This window comes from Oncorhynchus gorbuscha, linkage group LG15 (genome assembly GCF_021184085.1).
Source record: "Oncorhynchus gorbuscha isolate QuinsamMale2020 ecotype Even-year linkage group LG15, OgorEven_v1.0, whole genome shotgun sequence".
NCBI lineage: Eukaryota > Metazoa > Chordata > Actinopteri > Salmoniformes > Salmonidae > Oncorhynchus > Oncorhynchus gorbuscha.
In genome coordinates this window covers 73,380,007-73,401,321 of record NC_060187.1, presented here as the reverse complement: position 1 = coordinate 73,401,321, position 21,315 = coordinate 73,380,007, and the positions used below count along the sequence as shown (strand labels likewise).

The following is a 21,315-nucleotide window of genomic DNA, read 5'->3' as shown; positions in this document are numbered from 1 at the left end:
GCAACTACTTAGCTTGTTAGCTAACCCTTCCCCTAACCTTAATCCTTTTAGCTAATCCTTCCCCTAACCTTAATCCTTTTAGCTAGCCCTTCTCCTACCCTTAACCCCTAGAGCTAGCTAACATTAGCGTTAGCCACAACAAATTGGAATTTGTAACATATCATATGTTTTGCAAATTCGCAACATATTGTACGTTTTTTAATTGGTAACATACGAAATGGATGATGAACATTAACAAATTAATACATACCATATGAAACGTAACATATACTAAATCAGTGGTCACCAACCGGTCAATCTACAAGGCATTCCTAGTCGATCACCAAACATTTCTGTAAAAATGCCAACGATAAAGCCTTGTGTTCCTGTTTTTTTGTATTTGTTTCACGCTGTTGGCGGTAGGTGCACTTGATTCAACAGCCCTAGCACCGGGAAGGCAAAGTGTTCCCATTTTGAACCATTTCATGTGTCTGAAGGCAGAACTCTGCCTACCCGGCAGGCCCAGAGAGCGAATCAAGTGCATCCATAGGCCTACAGTTTGCCAGTCAAATGGCTCAGATTACTGTGTCTGCACAGTTTATCGAGCCATAGACTGGAAAAATAGAAGCATCGAACGCAAGGCAAAGTTGATACTGACATTTAAAAACTTTTACAACCATGACTAGAGAGAGAAAACAGATACAGTAAAGAGCTGCTGTTTTAACGTGTAAGTTCATGTTTAAGTTGTTATTCAGCACTGTCAACACTTTGTTCAAAACCGCTATAAGCCATTAAATGTGCGTTCGCCCTACTTCCAAACGCTACAAACAGTACTGCAGCTGCAATGAATGAGTTTTGCAAAGTGTTCCGATAAACTTGGGTTGTTATTATTAGCGTCTTATCTTTTTTAATATCGAGGAATATTTCACTTTCTCTGGTCAAAGGATTAACACCATGAATTGGTGCATGAGGCAGAAATAATGCAGTGTGACTTGAGTTTTGCCATCAGCTGGAAGACTGTCCTCTTTACTCATCTGATGGTCAGTCTGAGGGGAAGGAGGACAGAGGGACAATGAGTCGGATGAGAGGCAGTCTCACCGCTGGTCCTTCCCCTCAGATTGACCGTCAGATGTAGGCCATCAGTCCAATAAATGTATATTATGCTCACTTAGCGGAGGAGTAATACAACAAGTTGATCATCCACCTGTTTTTCCCCAACCAAAATGGTCTGAGAATAACAACATTGGCAGGGCAATTCCAGCATTGCCAATACGCAGTGATGATGTATTGGGCCTATAGCCTACTGCACAAACCTCATTGCTACAGTACTGTTTTAATTGGTTAATGTTGCATAGGCTTATGTTTTTTAAGTCATGATTTAAAAAGTCAGTGCATTTTGACTGAATGGAGTGTCACATATTTACTTACAGAATAATACAAAATGCTCTGAGACCATGTTGCAAAATCCTACCCACTCAATCTGTTCATGTCCTACTAATGGGCCTGACACCGGCTGGTCATGTGAGTGAAGCTCAGTGCAGCAGCCTTTGGGATCCATTATAAGAAGCAGTGTGAAAGTCATGGGACAGGCACAGGTCAGCCTACTACTGCTGGTCTCTATTAAACCAAAAGGCTTAGTTATTCTATCCTTAGTTATGTTGACCTAGATTTTAGGACTGAGTGACAGATGTTGCACTCCAATCATATCCCAACCCTCATATCAGAGATACGAATCTCTCATAAACAGAGAAAGTAGCCTATAACCTAACATAAACAAATCAGAATTCATAAAATGAGTTACTTTTCTATAGGGATACACTTGACCCGAGGTTACTATTTTACTTATTTAGTACAGATCTAGTATGTTGTTTCAGCCTATGAGTTTTTGTCTGCTGCCTCAGAATATGATCAGAGTAGCGATTTTGACACAATCACATCACAATCGCACACTGAAATCGCACACTGAATTACTGTGACCAACAACCAACGTGTGACGTCGCATTATGGGCTCGGTCTTAGATGAAATCTCATAATACGGAGACATAAACGGGAAACGACGCATTATACTGCAATCGCATTGAAAAGTAAGGGTTTTTATCATAATATTTGATCAACCATTTTACATATGTAAGTAGAAAACAGATTTATGTTGATTGTCTACACTGGTAAAAACCACCCAGAAAGTAGGCTACGTTGCGACTGCCAGTGCCTATAACTGTCAGTGATTCAACTGGATAGGTAGGCTACGTTGTATCTACAGCGTTCAACACATAGTATGGAACAGGTTACAGTTGTTTCTGTGTAGCTGTAGCTGTTTTCTTAATTAAATTGAATGCTTGTCTTCTGCCTTTCGATTTGAATTAGCCTAGTGGCCTATATGCTTACACAACCCATTGAAACCAATAGCCTATATGAGTATGTCAGACTGACTGAAGGCTCTCCATAAAAAATGTTTAATGCAATGCAGGCTTGTCGCTGTCACTTTATAGTTTTTAGCTGATATTTCAGATGTTATGGCTGAATAATAGTGTTAGACCGAGGCTATTCTTAAATAGTCATTCATGTTCAATTGGGCTATACCATAGCCTACAATCATGAAATGAGCAGCTCACAGAATTGTGTAATTAATAATCAGTTAAAATTATAACGTGATCTCATATCTTGGTCATGTTTGACCCGCTAAATAACGTTCCTGGGATATTTTTTGTGCAACAGCAAGCTACTGTTATTTGGGCTATTACAATGAAGTAGCGCGCCAAATAGAATGGTATTTTTATCATGTGCACATGGATAGCCAGCCTACAGTCGGCTCTGCTGAACCTTCGCTCCGATTGTAAACAACCTGCGCTCATGACGAAATGTGGCCTAGCCTATGCGGCAATGTGCACTGTAAGTAGTCGATATATTATAGCCCACCAATGTGGTCGGATGGAGGATAAACCACAACTATCTCTGTCTTTCCATCCTTACTTAGTCTTATGTAGCGTCAAGTGATGATATTATATGCACTCTGACAATGGTGATTTTTTGAATATATGAAGGCTGCTATATGTGACTGTATGACAGGTGTGTCCAACAATTCAGTCCCCACTACGGAGTGTGACAGACGCCAGGAGCAAGGATGTCATACGGGAGAACAGACAGCTACCACTCGCAGCCACGAGACTTCAGCAACCTCACCCAGACATGCAGTGTCAACATCCAGAAAATCACACAGAACAGTGAGTGGTGAAATGAACAAGACAGTGACAGAACCCAATGTTCTACTGCTGCGAGTGACATGTTACAATGCACATTTCCCTATATGGTATATAACCTACACTAACACCAGAAAGTAGGCATATTCTATTCTACAACCTACCCTAACACCAGACACCCACACTTTGGACAATTGACTATCACAAATAAGTCTAGGAGGCATGATGTTTTGGGTCTATTTGTGTCCTCCACCTACTTCTGATCTCATCTCTTGAATTAACTAATATTAGGCAGAGGTGTCTGAAGTTTAAAAAAATGAACTTCTGAGACAAGAATAGCCTGAGTATGCCTACAGTATATAGTGCTCTATTTAGAGAGAGAGTGAGATAAAGAGAGAGAAGAGTTGGTCTATCCTGCTTTCTCAGTTCCCCCTTCTCTAAGTTCAGCTCACCTCAGTGTTTGTTTTGCTATACAGCTGGGCAGATCAAAAACATGCTGTACCAGATGGGGACGAGGCAAGAGACCCCAGAGCTGCAGGACAGACTGTGAGTACTACTGACACTACTGCTGACTATTATTACTGACTGCTATTCAGTACCACTGACACTACTGCTGACTATTACTACTGACTGCTATTCAGTACTACTGACACTACTGCTGACTATTACTGATGACTGCTATTCAGTACTACTGACACTACTGCTGACTTTTACTACTGACTGCTATTCAGTACTACTGACACTACTGCTGACTATTATTACTGACTGCTATTCAGTACCACTGACACTACTGCTGACTATTACTACTGACTGCTATTCAGTACTACTGACACTACTGCTGACTATTACTACTTATTGCTATTCAGTACTACTGACACTACTGCTGACTATTACTACTGACTGCTATTCAGTACTACTGACACTACTGCTGACTATTACTACTGACTGCTATTCAGTACTACTGACACTACTGCTGACTATTACTACTGACTGCTATTCAGTACTACTGACACTACTGCTGACTATTACTACTGACTGCTATTCAGTACTACTGACACTACTGCTGACTATTACTACTGACTGCTATTCAGTACTACTGACACTACTGCTGACTATTACTACTTATTGCTATTCAGTACTACTGACACTACTGCTGACTATTACTACTGACTGCTATTCAGTACTACTGACACTACTGCTGACTATTACTACTGACTGCTATTCAGTACTACTGACACTACTGCTGACTATTACTACTGACTGCTATTCAGTACTACTGACACTACTGCTGACTATTACTACTGACTGCTATTCAGTACTACTGACACTACTGCTGACTATTACTACTTATTGCTATTCAGTACTACTGACACTACTGCTGACTATTACTACTGACTGCTATTCAGTACTACTGACACTACTGCTGACTATTACTACTGACTGCTATTCAGTACTACTGACACTACTGCTGACTATTACTACTGACTGCTATTCAGTACTACTGACACTACTGCTGACTATTACTACTGACTGCTATTCAGTACTACTGCTATTCAGTACTACTGACACTACTGCTGACTATCACTACTGACTGCTATTCAGTACTACTGACACTACTGCTGACTATTACTACTGACTGCTATTCAGTACTACTGACACTACTGCTGACTATTACTACTGACTGCTATTCAGTACTACTGACACTACTGCTGACTATTACTACTGACTGCTATTCAGTACTACTGACACTACTGCTGACTATTACTACTGACTGCTATTCAGTACTACTGACACTACTGCTGACTATTACTGATGACTGCTATTCAGTACTACTGACACTACTGCTGACTTTTACTACTGACTGCTATTCAGTACTACTGACACTACTGCTGACTATTACTATTGACTGCTATTCAGTACTACTGACACTACTGCTGACTATTACTACTGACTGCTATTCAGTACTACTGCTATTCAGTACTACTGACACTACTGCTGACTATTACTACTGACTGCTATTCAGTACTACTGACACTACTGCTGACTATTACTACTGACAGCTATTCAGTACTACTGACTATTCAGTACTACTGACACTACTGCTGACTATTACTACTGACTGCTATTCAGTACTACTGACACTACTGCTGACTATTACTACTGACTGCTATTCAGTACTACTGACACTACTGCTGACTATTACTCCTGACTGCAATTCAGTACTATAGACACTACTGCTGACTATTACTACTGACTGCTATTCAGTACTACTGACTATTACTACTGACTGCTATTCAGTACTACTGACACTACTGCTGACTATTACTGATGACTGCTATTCAGTACTACTGACACTACTGCTGACTTTTACTACTGACTGCTATTCAGTACTACTGACACTACTGCTGACTATTACTACTGACTGCTATTCAGTACTACTGACACTACTGCTGACTATTACTACTGACTGCTATTCAGTACTACTGCTATTCAGTACTACTGACACTACTGCTGACTATTACTACTGACTGCTATTCAGTACTACTGACACTACTGCTGACTATTACTACTGACAGCTATTCAGTACTACTGACTATTCAGTACTACTGACACTACTGCTGACTATTACTACTGACTGCTATTCAGTACTACTGACACTACTGCTGACTATTACTACTGACTGCTATTCAGTACTACAGACTATTACTACTGATTGCTATTCAGTACTACTGACACTACTGCTGACTATTACTACTGACTGCTATTCAGTACTACTGACTATTACTACTGACTGCTATTCAGTACTACTGACACTACTGCTGACTATTACTACTGACTGCTATTCAGTACTACTGACACTACTGCTGACTATTACTACTGACTGCTATTCAGTACTACTGACACTACTGCTGACTATTACTACTGACTGCTATTCAGTACTACTGACACTACTGCTGACTATTACTACTGACTGCTATTCAGTACTACTGACTATTACTACTGACTGCTATTCAGTACTACTGACACTACTGCTGACTATTACTACTGACTGCTATTCAGTACTACTGACACTACTGCTGACTATTACTACTGACTGCTATTCAGTACTACTGACATTACTGCTGACTATTACTACTGACTGCTATTCAGTACTCCTGACACTACTGCTGACTATTACTACTGACTGCTATTCAGTACTACTGACACTACTGCTGACTATTACTACTGACTGCTATTCAGTACTACTGACACTACATTTACATTTACATTTAAGTCATTTAGCAGATGCTCTTATCCAGTACTACTGACACTACTGCTGACTATTACTACTGACTGCTATTCAGTACTACTGACACTACTGCTGACTATTACTACTGACTGCTATTCAGTACTACTGACACTAATGCTGACTATTACTACTGACTGCTATTCAGTACTACTGACACTACTGCTGACTATTACTACTGACTGCTATTCAGTACTACTGACACTACTGCTGACTATTACTACTGACTGCAATTCAGTACTACTGACACTACTGCTGACTATTACTACTGACTGCTATTCAGTACTACTGACACTACTGCTGACTATTACTACTGACTGCTATTCAGTACTATAGACACTACTGCTGACTATTACTACTGACTGCTATTCAGTACTACTGACACTACTGCTGACTATTACTACTGACTGCTATTCAGTACTACTGACTATTACTACTGACTGCTATTTAGTACTACTGACACTACTGCTGACTATTACTGATGACTGCTATTCAGTACTACTGACACTACTGCTGACTTTTACTACTGACTGCTATTCAGTACTACTGACACTACTGCTGACTATTACTACTGACTGCTATTCAGTACTACTGACACTACTGCTGACTATTACTACTGACTGCTATTCAGTACTACTGCTATTCAGTACTACTGCTATTCAGTACTACTGACACTACTGCTGACTATTACTACTGACTGCTATTCAGTACTACTGACACTACTGCTGACTATTACTACTGACAGCTATTCAGTACTACTGACTATTCAGTACTACTGACACTACTGCTGACTATTACTACTGACTGCTATTCAGTACTACTGACACTACTGCTGACTATTACTACTGACTACTATTCAGTACTACTGACACTACTGCTGACTATTACTACTGACTGCTATTCAGTACTACTGACTATTACTACTGACTGCTATTCAGTACTACTGACACTACTGCTGACTATTACTACTGACTGCTATTCAGTACTACTGACTATTACTACTGACTGCTATTCAGTACTACTGACACTACTGCTGCCTATTACTACTGACTGCTATTCAGTACTACTGACACTACTGCTGACTATTACTACTGACTGCTATTCAGTACTACTGACACTACTGCTGACTATTACTACTGACTGCTATTCAGTACTACTGACACTACTGCTGACTATTACTACTGACTGCTATTCAGTACTACTGCTATTCAGTACTACTGCTATTCAGTACTACTGACACTACTGCTGACTATTACTACTGACTGCTATTCAGTACTACTAACACTACTGCTGACTATTACTACTGACTGCTATTCAGTACTACTGACACTACTGCTGACTATTATTACTGACTTCTATTCAGTACTACTGACACTACTGCTGACTATTACTACTGACTGCTATTCAGTACTACTGACACTACTGCTGACTATTACTACTGACTGCTATTCAGTACTACTGACACTACTGCTGACTATTACTACTGACTGCTATTCAGTAACTAAGTAACTACTAACACTAACTGACTACTTCAACACTTAGCCTTTTCCACCACTGATGGGGACAACAAGCGCATCACTAATGAAATATATGAATGTGTGTGTGTGTGTGTTTGCTACTCACAGCCAACAGGTACAGCACTACACCAACCAGCTGGCCAAAGAGACCAACAGACACCTGAAAGATCTGGGCTCCCTGCCTCTCCCTCCCAAGGAACAGGTGAGTGGAAGTTACATGCATCGATACTGTATATGTTTTATAGTTCTTTGGAAGAATTCCACATCTATGGACTGGCCCCTGATCTGTTTGTGTAAGCATATCTGGGACCAGGCTACATCAAAGTCCTACTAATGCTAACATTTTAACTAACTGTATGTTGATATTCTTGTGTTCTATTTCCTGATACAGTATATCATCTTATCTAACAACCCAAATGTGTAAATCATATCTAACTCTGGTGAGGACATCTCACTATACAGTATATCCTACTGTATCTATTCTATTCTGCTCTGCACTACTCTGCTCTGCTTTACTCTATTCTACTGTACTGTACTGTACTCTGCTCTATTCTACTGTACTGTACTCTGCTCTATTCTACTGTACTGTACTCTGCTCTATTCTACTGTACTGTACTGTACTCTGCTCTATTCTACTGTACTGTACTGTACTCTGCTCTATTCTACTGTACTCTTCTCCTCTCTACTTTGCTGTACTCTGCTCTAATCTACTTTACTGTATTGTGTGATTGATCCTTCCAGAGACAGCAGAAGATCCAGAAGGACCGACTGATGAATGACTTCTCTGCAGCGCTCAACAACTTCCAGGCAGTCCAGCGACGGGCGGCTGAGAAGGAGAGGGAATCAGTGGCCAGGGCCCGGGCCGGGTCCCGCCTCACAGTAAACACCCTGCTTTCTCATAGGCCTAGAATTAGCCGCCTGTCATAGTCACTCACCAATAGTATTATTAGAAAGGCAAAATAAAACACTGTTTCATTGTCATATTACAGTATGATGACTGATTAGTGTAATGCAATGTGAATGAGAGTGCTTCAATGATGGGTTTGTTTTTATTTCAGCAGGAAGATGAGGGGAACGTCGATGAACAACTTGTGACATTTGAAAAGTAGGTACACAGTGGAGGTAGAATCCTATCAAATATACTGTTAGAATAAAAATGTTAAATTGTAACAAAGTTGTGTGTTTGTGTGTGTCTGTGTCCGTGGGTTTGTGCGTGTGTGTGTTTGATGTGTGTGTGTGTAGAGATTATGATGACTGGAGTCAGAGTCAGACCCAGCAGCTGGAGGAGCCAGAGGTCACAGAGGAGGACCTGGAGGTCATCAAGGAGAGAGAGACCAACATCAGGCAGCTAGAGGTACTCACAGCTACCAGCTCCACTCACATTCCATACAGGAAACACAGAGCCATATTACATTTACATTTGAGTCATTTAGCATACTGTTGAACTCCAAATCAACCCTTTGCCCAAACTCTCTAGACAGTGGAGGCTGGTGGGAGGAGCTATAGGAGGATGGGCTCATAGTAATGGCTGGAATGGAATGAATGGAACGATATCAAACACATCAAATATATGCAAACCACATGTTTGATACCGTTCCATTCATTCCATTCCAGCCATTACACAGACCCCATCCTCCTACAGCTCCTCCCACCAGCCTCCACTGTCTCCAGTATAGCCTGACCTTTAGCCCCTATTCCTGAGTATAGCCACTCCTGTAGATCTGACAGGACTGGGGTAGGGGCTAGGGAGTAGGGTTTGATTTGGACTTCAGGCTAACTAACCCTCGTGTTGACTTTCTCCCTTTCTCCTCTCCCTCCAGTCTGACATCATGGATGTAAACCAGATCTTTAAGGACCTGGCAGTGATGATCCACGACCAGGGAGAGATGATCGGTTAGTAGATTTGACATGGATTTTCTCCCTCTCTGGTTTTATAACATGCTGGTTCAGAAGGTTGCTGTCTGTGAAGGTTTAGAACTCCATCTGATACTGTATCAGTCCTGGCTCCTGTGACCCTGTCCTTCACTGTGTCTCCTCTCCTCTCTGTTTCACAGACAGCATTGAGGCTAACGTGGAGAGTGCAGAGGTCCATGTAGACAGAGGGACCGGACAGCTCCAAAGGGCTGCCTACTACCAGGTAGGGCTGTGACAATTATGGAATGACCACCATTATTGAAAAATGTTTGAGATTATAATGCATCTTTGAAAACTAGCTATGGCATACCTAATGAATACTAGTCTAATAAAAAAACAAGAGAGAGAAAACACCCAGAGAAAATTATTTAGTGTACAGTCGTGGCCAAAAGTTTTGAGAATGACACAAATATTCATTTTCACAAAGTCTGCTGCCTCAGTTTGTATAATGGCAATTTGCATATACTCCAGAATGTTATGAAGAGTGATCAGATGAATTGCAATTAATTGCAAAGTCCCTCTTTGTCATGCAAATGAACTGAATCCCCGCAAAACATTTCCACTGCATTTCAGCCCTGCCACAAAAGGACCAGCTGGCATCATGTCAGTGATTCTCTCGTTAACACAGGTGTGAGTGTTGACGAGGAGAAGGTTGGAGATCACTCTGTCACGCTGATTGAGTTCGAATAACAGACTGGAAGCTTCAAAAAGAGGGTGGTGCTGGGAATCATTGTTCTTCCTCTGTCAACCTGTCATGTTTTGTCATTTATTATCATGTCTTGTCCCTGTGCTTCCCATTCTATTCGTTTCCCTCTGCTGGTCTTATTAGGTTCTTTCCCTCTTTCTATCCCTCTCTCTCCCCCTCCCTCTCTCACTCTCTCGCTCTCTCTTCTCTCTATCGTTCCGTTCCTGCTCCCAGCTGTTCCTATTCCCCTAATCATCATTTAGTCTTCCCACACCTGTTCCCGATCCTTTTCCCTGATTAGAGTCCCTATTTCTCTCCTTGTTTCCCGTACCTGCCCTGTCGGATCCTCATCTATAATTCACCGTGCTGTGTCTATGTTTTGCCCTGTCGTGTCGTGTTTCCCTCAGATGCTGCGTGGTGAGCAGGTGTCTGAGTCTGCTAGGTTCAAGTGCCTTCCCGAGGCAACCTGCAGTTCTCGATCAAGTCTCCAGTCTGTTCTCGTCTTTACGAGTAGTATTATGCTTTTTGTTTTGTAAAGTTTATTACTGGATTAAATACTCTGTTTTCGCCAAGTCGCTTTTGGGTCCTCATTCACCTGCATGACAGAAGGATCCGACCGAGGAATGGACCCAGCGACTACAGACGCTCGTAACACTGCCGTCGAGATCCAAGGAGCCATGCTCGGCAGACACGAGCAGGAATTGTCTGCTGCTCGCCATGCCGTGGAGAACCTGGCCGCTCAGGTTTCCGACCTCTCTGGACAGTTCCAGAGTCTTCGTCTCGTGCCACCTGTTACTTCCTGGCCTGCCGAGCCTCCAGAACCTAGGGTTAATAACCCACCTTGCTACTCCGGGCAGCCCACTGAGTGCCGCTCCTTTCTCACCCAGTGTGAGATTGTGTTCTCTCTCCAACCCAACACATACTCTAGAGAGAGAGCTCGGGTTGCTTACGTCATTTCACTCCTTACTGGCCGGGCCCGAGAGTGGGGCACAGCTATCTGGGAGGCAAGGGCTGATTGTTCTAACAATTACCAGAACTTTAAAGAGGAGATGATTCGGGTTTTTGACCGTTCAGTTTTTGGTGGGGAGGCTTCTAGGGTCCTGGCTTCCCTATGCCAAGGTGATCGATCCATAACGGATTACTCTATAGAGTTTCGTACTCTTGCTGCCTCTAGTGACTGGAACGAGCCGGCGCTGCTCGCTCGTTTTCTGGAGGGACTCCACACAGTGGTCAAAGATGAGATTCTCTCTCGGGAGGTTCCTTCCAGTGTGGACTCTTTGATTGCTCTCGCCATCCGCATAGAACGACGGGTAGATCTTCGTCACCAGGCTCGTGGAAGAGAGCTCGCATCAACGGTGTTTCCCTGCTCCGCATCGCAACCATCTCCCTCCTCTGGCTCTGAGACTGAGCCCATGCAGCTGGGAGGGATTCGCATCTCGACTAAGGAGAGGGAACGGAGGATCACCAACCGCCTGTGCCTCTATTGCGGATTTGATGGACATTTTGTTAATTCATGTCCAGTAAGAGGCCAGAGCCCATCAGTAAGCGGAGGGCTACTGGTGAGCGCTACTACTCAGGTCTCTTCATCTAGATCCTGTACTACTATGTCGGTCCATCTACGCTGGACCGGTTCGGGTGCTACATGCAGTGCCTTGATTGACTCTGGGGCTGAGGGTTGTTTCATGGACGAAGCATGGGTTCGGAAACATAACATTCCTTTCAGACAGTTAGACAAGCCTACGCCCATGTTTGCCTTAGATGGTAGTCATCTTCCCAGTATCAGATTTGAGACACTACCTTTAACTCTCACAGTATCTGGTAACCACAGTGAGACTATTTCTTTTTTGATTTTTCGTTCACCTTTCACACCTGTTGTTTTGGGTCATCCCTGGCTAGTATGTCATAATCCTTCTATTAATTGGTCTTGTAATTATATCCTATCCTGGAACGTATCTTGTCATGTGAAGTGCTTAATGTCTGCCATCCCTCCCATTTCTTCTGTCCCCACTTCTCAGGAGGAACCTGGCGATTTGACAGGAGTGCCGGAGGAATATCATGATCTGCGCACGGTCTTCAGTCGGTCCCGAGCCAACTCCCTTCCTCCTCACCGGTCGTATGATTGTAGTATTGATCTCCTTCCGGGGACCACTCCTCCTCGGGGTAGACTATACTCTCTGTCGGCTCCCGAACGTAAGGCTCTCGAGGATTATTTATCTGTGTCTCTTGACGCCGGTACCATAGTGCCTTCTTCCTCTCCGGCCGGGGCGGGGTTATTTTTGTTAAGAAGAAGGACGGTACTCTGCGCCCCTGCGTGGATTATCGAGGGCTGAATGACATAACGGTTAAGAATCGTTATCCGCTTCCCCTTATGTCATCAGCCTTCGAGATTCTGCAGGGAGCCAGGTGCTTTACTAAGTTGGACCTTCGTAACGCTTACCATCTCGTGCGCATCAGAGAGGGGGACGAGTGGAAAACGGCGTTTAACACTCCGTTAGGGCATTTTGAGTACCGGGTTCTGCCGTTTGGTCTCGCCAATGCGCCAGCTGTTTTTCAGGCATTAGTTAATGATGTTCTGAGAGACATGCTGAACATCTTTGTTTTTGTCTATCTTGACGATATCCTGATTTTTTCACCGTCACTCGAGATTCATGTTCAGCACGTTCGACGTGTTCTACAGCGCCTTTTAGAGAATTGTCTCTACGTAAAGGCTGAGAAGTGCTCTTTTCATGTCTCCTCCGTTACTTTTCTCGGTTCCGTTATTTCCGCTGAAGGCATTCAGATGGATTCCGCTAAGGTCCAAGCTGTCAGTGATTGGCCCGTTCCAAGGTCACGTGTCGAGTTGCAGCGCTTTTTAGGTTTCGCTAATTTCTATCGGCGTTTCATTCGTAATTTCGGTCAAGTTGCTGCCCCTCTCACAGCTCTTACTTCTGTCAAGACGTGTTTTAAGTGGTCCGGTTCCGCCCAGGGAGCTTTTGATCTTCTAAAAGAACGTTTTACGTCCGCTCCTATCCTCGTTACTCCTGACGTCACTAGACAATTCATTGTCGAGGTTGACGCTTCAGAGGTAGGCGTGGGAGCCATTCTATCCCAGCGCTTCCAGTCTGACGATAAGGTTCATCCTTGCGCTTATTTTTCTCATCGCCTGTCGCCATCTGAGCGCAACTATGATGTGGGTAACCGTGAACTGCTCGCCATCCGCTTAGCCCTAGGCGAATGGCGACAGTGGTTGGAGGGGGCGACCGTTCCTTTTGTCGTTTGGACAGACCATAAGAACCTTGAGTACATCCGTTCTGCCAAACGACTTAATGCCCGTCAAGCTCGTTGGGCGTTGTTTTTCGCTCGTTTCGAGTTTGTGATTTCTTACCGTCCGGGTAGCAAGAACACCAAGCCTGATGCCTTATCCCGTCTGTTTAGTTCTTCTGTGGCTTCTACTGATCCCGAGGGGATTCTTCCTTATGGGCGTGTTGTCGGGTTGACAGTCTGGGGAATTGAAAGACAGGTTAAGCAAGCACTCACGCACACTGCGTCGCCGCGCGCTTGTCCTAGTAACCTCCTTTTCGTTCCTGTTTCCACTCGTCTGGCTGTTCTTCAGTGGGCTCACTCTGCCAAGTTAGCTGGTCATCCCGGTGTTCGAGGCACTCTTGCGTCTATTCGCCAGCGCTTTTGGTGGCCGACTCAGGAGCGTGACACGCGCCGTTTCGTGGCTGCTTGTTCGGACTGCGCGCAGACTAAGTCGGGTAACTCTCCTCCTGCCGGTCGTCTCAGACCGCTCCCCATTCCTTCTCGACCATGGTCTCACATCGCCCTAGACTTCATTACCGGTCTGCCTTTGTCTGCGGGGAAGACTGTGATTCTTACGGTTGTCGATAGGTTCTCTAAGGCGGCACATTTCATTCCCCTCGCTAAACTTCCTTCCGCTAAGGAGACGGCACAAATCATTATCGAGAATGTGTTCAGAATTCATGGCCTCCCGTTAGACGCCGTTTCAGACAGAGGCCCGCAATTCACGTCACAGTTTTGGAGGGAGTTCTGTCGTTTGATTGGTGCGTCCGTCAGTCTCTCTTCCGGGTTTCATCCCCAGTCTAACGGTCAAGCAGAGAGGGCCAATCAGACGATTGGTCGCATACTACGCAGCCTTTCTTTCAGAAACCCTGCGTCTTGGGCAGAACAGCTCCCCTGGGCAGAATACGCTCACAACTCGCTTCCTTCGTCTGCTACCGGGTTATCTCCGTTTCAGAGTAGTCTGGGTTACCAGCCTCCTCTATTCTCTTCCCAGCTTGCCGAGTCCAGCGTTCCCTCCGCTCAAGCGTTTGTCCAACGTTGTGAGCGCACCTGGAGGAGGGTGAGGTCTGCACTTTGCCGCTACAGGGCACAGACTGTGAGAGCCGCCAATAAACGCAGGATTAAGAGTCCTAGGTATTGTTGCGGCCAGAGAGTGTGGCTTTCCACTCGCAACCTTCCTCTTACGACAGCTTCTCGTAAGTTGACTCCGCGGTTCATTGGTCCGTTCCGTGTTTCCCAGGTCGTCAATCCTGTCGCTGTGCGACTGCTTCTTCCGCGACATCTTCGTCGCGTCCATCCTGTCTTCCATGTCTCCTGTGTTAAGCCCTTTCTTCGCACCCCCGTTCGTCTTCCCCCCCCCCCTCCCGTCCTTGTCGAGAGCGCACCTATTTACAAGGTACATAAGATCATGGACATGCGTTCTCGGGGACGGGGTCACCAATACTTAGTGGATTGGGAGGGTTACGGTCCTGAGGAGAGGAGTTGGGTTCCGTCTCGGGACGTGCTGGACCGTTCACTCATTGATGATTTCCTCCGTTGCCGCCAGGATTCCTCCTCGAGTGCGCCAGGAGGCGCTCGGTGAGTGGGGGGTACTGTCATGTTTTGTCATTTATTATCATGTCTTGTCCCTGTGCTTCCCATTCTATTCGTTTCCCTCTGCTGGTCTTATTAGGTTCTTTCCCTCTTTCTATCCCTCTCTCTCCCCCTCCCTCTCTCACTCTCTCGCTCTCTCTTCTCTCTATCGTTCCGTTCCTGCTCCCAGCTGTTCCTATTCCCCTAATCATCATTTAGTCTTCCCACACCTGTTCCCGATCCTTTTCCCTGATTAGAGTCCCTATTTCTCTCCTTGTTTCCCGTACCTGCCCTGTCGGATCCTCATCTATAATTCACCGTGCTGTGTCTATGTTTTGCCCTGTCGTGTCGTGTTTCCCTCAGATGCTGCGTGGTGAGCAGGTGTCTGAGTCTGCTAGGTTCAAGTGCCTTCCCGAGGCAACCTGCAGTTCTCGATCAAGTCTCCAGTCTGTTCTCGTCTTTACGAGTAGTATTATGCTTTTTGTTTTGTAAAGTTTATTACTGGATTAAATACTCTGTTTTCGCCAAGTCGCTTTTGGGTCCTCATTCACCTGCATGACACAACCATGGTTACCTGCAAGGAAACACGTGCCGTCGTCATTGCTTTGCACAAAAAGGGCTTCACAGGCAAGGATATTGCTGCCAGTAATATTGCACCTAAATAAACCATTTATCGGATCATCAAGAACTTCAAGGAGAGTGGTTCAATTATTGTGAAGAAGGCTTCAGTGCGCCCAAGAAAGTCCAGCAAGCGCCAGGACCATCTCCTAAAGTTGTTTTGGCTGCTTGCTCAGGAATGGCAGCAGGCAGGTGTAAGTGCATCTGCACGCACAGTGAGGCGAAGACTTTTGGAGGATAGTCTGGTGTAAAGAAGGGCAGCAAAGAAGCCATTTCTCTCCAGGAAAAACATCAGGGACAGACTGATATTCTGCAAAAGGAACAGGGATTGGACTGCTGAGGACTGAGGTAAAGTAATTTTCTCTGATGAATCCCCTTTCCGATTGTTTGGGGCATCCGGAGAAGCTTGTTCGGAGAAGGTGAGCACTACCATCAGTCCTGTGTCATGCCAACAGTAAAGCATCCTGAGACCATTCATGTGTGGGGTTGCTTCTCAGCCAAGGGAGTGGGCTCACTGACAATTTTGCCGAAGAACACAGCCATGAATAAAGAATGGTACCAACACATCCTCAGAGAGCAACTTCTCCCAACCATCCAGGAACAGTTTGGTGACAAACAATGCATTTTCGAGCATGATGAAGCACCTTGCCATAAGACAAAGGTGATAACTAAGTGGCTCAGGGAACAAAACATTGATATTTTGGGTCCATAGGCAGGAAACTCCCCAGACCTTAATCCCATTGAGAACTTGTGGTCAATCCTCAAGAGGCGGGTGGACAAACAAAAACCCACAAATTCTGACAAGCATTATGCAAGAATGGGCTGCCATCAGTCAGGATGTGGCCCAGAAGTTGATTGACAGTATGCCAGGGCGGATTGCAGAGGTCTTGAAAAAAAAGGGTCAACACTGCAAATATTGACTCTTTGCATCAACTTCATGTAATTGTCAATTAAAGCCTTTGACACTTATTAAATGCTTGTAATTATACTTCAGTTTTTCATAGTAACATCTGACAAAAATATCTAAAGACACTGAAGCAGCAAACTTTGTGGAAATTAATATTTATGTCATTCTCAAAACTTTTGTCCACGACTGTAGAGGTGCTGACTAACGGAGAATATACCTAATGTTGTTTTTATACCTAATGAATACAACACAGCTTTGGTGATACCCCTGTCTCAAAAACGAATGGTTTTGACCATTTGGAGCTTTTGGAAAGGAAGTTTTCCTAAAATAACTTTACCCTCTTCATATAATAATGAAAAACTGCTATTGGGCGAACTATTTGTAAATGAAAATAAAGTTTAAACCCCCCTCCTAAAATGAACGTATTAAGACGACTATGACAATATTTTAGGTTATTGTCCATAATTGTCGGTTACACAATTATACGATTATTTTGTCAGCCCTACTACCAGGTATCAACACAACACCATCACAACATGGGCCGTGTTTGATATGTAGATAAGTCCGAATGATCTGTCGATGATCAGCGTCCTTCATTTAACCAGGCGAATCAGTGAAGAACAAATTATTATTTCCAATCACCAATCACGGCATGTTTGTGCTCCCTCCCCTCGTAGAAGAAGTCCCGTAAGAGGATGTGTATGCTGGCCATGGTGGTGTCTCTGGTGGTCACCGTCCTGGCTATCATCATCTGGCAGGCCATCAAATGAGAGGACAGGAAGAGCACCGGGGAAGGATTTTAATGGCACATCGCAATGACAGCCTAGAATGGCTTCCAATGGAGCGTCTGAGTGAGTGAATGTGTGTGCGGGTGTGCGTGCGTGCCTGCTTTCAAGCAAGATATAGACAGAGGCGTAAGGAATAGATTGTATAAATTCTCTTCCCCATCTGTATATATGATATACTAACTGTTCTAACAGCCCTGCACTTACTTCCATGTCAGCCATGCAAATCATCTCTGTCATCATTACATACATTACTGTGTTAGAATATGTCTTATCTAAGTTTGTATGTATATAAATGCCATATGTACGGTTTGATATGGTTTATTTTCTGCCTCCCTATTCTCTTCATGTTGTAAATGTCTGATTCTCTTCCAGATGTCTTATATTATTACCACAAGGACATGATGTAGTTGAGATAAGGAGGATTCCTTTGATAGCACACAAACAACAAACAAAATGATGATGATGATGATGATTATTATGCTCACTTTCATTAATAAAATAAACTGTGCAAAGAGTCCTGACTGTGGCACGCAGGGCTATGTACTTTCCACAAGATGGCGCTGTTATGCCTGTATTATGAGGTCAACGTGTAAGGTGCACAAGCATCTTGTAGTCTACCATGCTTTTATTTAGCTATTAAACAAGTCAAGATATACTAAAGCGTGTAGTAGTCTTGCAATTTTGCAGTAGTGTTTATGATGTGTGGTAGGTTGGTTAACATATTGGTACCTTAATAAAACATGTTTACTATATGTTTATAAGACACTGTCCTGCTAACTATGCACAAGATTAGGGAGCATTGTCCATGGTACTGTCATGGGGATTTGCAGTGGTGATGACGGTTATTGTGGAGGCTGTATCATGCTCGACTCACACCTCTCCCTTGTGATTAGTGAGCTAGCCTAGTTTACCCCTGCTTCAGGTTTATTACCTATGGGTGTTGCCTTGACAGGTCTTGTCCCGATGTCAGTGCCCTGCTGATTCCAGCTGCGGCACCAGCCTTACAGTCAATGATCGCCAGAGTGGGAGAAACCTGTATTAAAAACCACTCAGCAAGACAACTAACTCAGGAGATAGGGCGACCTGTCACGCCCTGATCTATTTCACCTGTTCTTGTGATTGTCTCCACCCCGTCCAGGTGTCACTTATTTTCCCCAGTGTATTTATCCCTGTGTTTCCTGTCTCTCTGTGCCAGTTCGTCTTGTATGTTTTCAAGTCAACCATCGTGTTCTTCCACTGCTCCTGTTTTCTATTCTCTTTTTCTAGTCTTCCCGGTTTTGACCCTGTTTTTCTGCACTCGGTACCCGCCTGCCTGACCCTTCTGCCTTGGACTCAGAACTGGTTTTGACCTTTTGCCTGTCCATGACCATTCTCTTGCCTACTCCTTTCGGATTATAAAAAACAACAAAGACTCTGTGTCTGCATCTGGGTCTCGCCTTGTGCCCTTATACAACCAATAGTTTCCCAGACTCTCCTAGGACTATAAGATACTTTCTCCACTCGGCAACTGTCATTATTAAAATAATTTTTACACCTACAGGTGCACGCAACAAACCCTTCACCTGAGGACCTGGAGTTACTCCCTGTAATAGAACTACTGTTCCATGAGAGGTATAGTTACCATCAGGGTTGGTTAGGTTACTTTCTATATGTTATCCGTTACAGTTCCTAGTTACCTGTCCAAAATTATAATCAGTAACTTAACCTTTGGATTACCCAAACTCAGTAACGTAATCTGATTACATTCGGTTACTTTTAGATTACTTTCCTCTTAAGAGGCATTAGAAGACGACAAAAATGGATGTTACCAATTAAATTACATTTTATTGCAGGATAAATCAATGTTGAAGTTTAAATAGCTGGTCATAAATGGATTTTAAATGTTACTTTATGGGTTGGTTATGTAGGCTTCCTCTAACCCATCGCTTTCTACTACATATGATTATGTAATAGAAATTCCAGTCATTCCAATAAATGTGAAACCTCTTGATCTTCTAGAAAAGGACATTAAAATATGGAAATATAGATTAGCCAAATTGTTTTACTGGAGCATGACCCCAGCCCTACTCTGTTGTTTATGATTTTGTTGTCATGGAGGACTGATTTGGCTCATTGATTCGAGTTGAAAATAAATGCTGCACTCGTAGAATGGCATGCTTTGAGCACTACTGAAAAGGGCTGTTTACATGTGACAATGAATGCCATATGCTGCATTTGCTATAGGACTGTTTACCTTTTTGTTGGTGACACTTTGATATATTGATAATATGCAGCTGTTTAAAGGGTAAATCCACCGATGAAGAAATAATAAAACGGTCACCCCGCCTCTGTTTTGGTAAAAAGCTGAGGAATGGGGCCTGGATAAATGTAACCACTCTCAGATTAATAGACAGACCTATGGATGCAAAGACTGACCATCCATGATAAATCCAAAAATGGATGTAGCAACTACAGATTGCCCCTTTAAGTCTATCAAAAGCGTGCAAATTTGAGCATGTGTCCATTAGGCCTATGGATTCCTTTTTTTTATCAGCATGAATTAGATTGAGCAATAAAAACCCACTTTTATTCCATAGGCTTGGATCTGCACTATGCAGCTGTTGCAAGAGCACATTTTTCACTGGCTGTCCACGGGTTTCCAAAACAATGATTGACAGGCAGCTTAAACTTCTTGAATTCAACCATTATTGTGTTCAAATACACATTTAGATTGGTGAACATCAATCCAGAACACCGACAATCTGTTAGGCGCAAATAGCTACATTTATAATCCCTTACATGCAATGGATCACATGTAATCCGTTACTCCCCGACCCTGGTTGCTGTGTCAGTTAGCCTTGTTCCAAAAAGTTGATCTAAAAACAGCAGTAAAATAGCAAAATAATCCAAATCCCCTCTAAGCAAAATACCGCAAAAGGAAAGAGATTCTATCCCTCAAACAATGATTTATATACTGACATACCCTTTAACTCCTACTTCAAAATGGGTTACGTCTGGTCCAAATTGGACTCACCCACCCCCAAGCCCCATTTTTCGTTGCACTTGTCGATCTCCAGGAGGACGTCAAAGGAGGGGTTGGAGGAAGTTCATGTTCCATTGCCTTTTCTTCAACCTACCTTTCTAGTTCTTCCCCAAGCTCCACCCTTGGATGCTGGTGTCGGCAGCGAAGGTGCTGATGTTGGCAATGACCATGCTTACTCTGCAGTCCTTGGCTGACTGAGACGCTGCCCAGCTTTCCCCTTACTGTTTTTCCTCCCCCACGATGAATCTCTATTTTTCTGGCCTCATGCTCCCTCCATCCTAGAATGAACTATAGCTCAGCAGGGGAGAGAGTTACATCCATCCCACTGGTCACGACACCCCCTCCATGCATTAACTCTCTCTCCTGGTAGATAACCTTTCCATTGGCCAGGTGAATGGTCCGGGTTCCAAATCAAATCAAATCAAATGTATTTGTCACATACACTTGGTTAGCAGATGTTAATGTGAGTGTAGCGAAATGCTTGTGCTTCTAGTTCCGACAATGCAGTAATAACCAACGAGTAATCTAACCTAAAAATTCCAAAACTA

General features: G+C 43.7%; 1 protein-coding gene across 3 annotated transcripts; it reads left to right on the top strand.

The window, feature by feature from the left end:
- Positions 1 to 1,909: 1,909 nt before the first annotated feature.
- LOC123997199 (syntaxin-12-like) lies at positions 1,910 to 18,260 on the top strand. Of its 3 annotated transcripts, none has more exons than XM_046301348.1 (10): positions 1,910 to 2,063; positions 3,046 to 3,200; positions 3,653 to 3,722; positions 8,088 to 8,181; positions 8,721 to 8,858; positions 9,041 to 9,084; positions 9,222 to 9,333; positions 9,800 to 9,872; positions 10,034 to 10,116; positions 17,635 to 18,260. In XM_046301348.1, exons 2-10 carry the CDS (start codon positions 3,101 to 3,103, stop codon positions 17,725 to 17,727), a joined length of 807 nt encoding a protein of 268 aa, XP_046157304.1. In that variant the 5' UTR covers positions 1,910 to 2,063; positions 3,046 to 3,100; the 3' UTR covers positions 17,728 to 18,260. The 3 variants fall into 3 exon arrangements, with proteins under 3 accessions (XP_046157304.1, XP_046157302.1, XP_046157303.1); XM_046301346.1 differs by having other exon boundaries at positions 9,038 to 9,084; XM_046301347.1 differs by having other exon boundaries at positions 1,942 to 2,063; positions 3,064 to 3,200; positions 9,038 to 9,084.
- Positions 18,261 to 21,315: the final 3,055 nt, after the last annotated feature.

Coding starts and splice junctions, on each gene's coding strand:
- LOC123997199 (XM_046301346.1), top strand. CDS start 3,101: ATGTCATACGGGAGAACAGACAGCTACCACTCGCAGCCACGAGACTTC. Junction 9,085..9,221: donor CAACTTGTGACATTTGAAAA/GTAGGTACACAG, acceptor GTGTGTGTGTAG/AGATTATGATGACTGGAGTC. Junction 9,873..10,033: donor CGACCAGGGAGAGATGATCG/GTTAGTAGATTT, acceptor TCTGTTTCACAG/ACAGCATTGAGGCTAACGTG.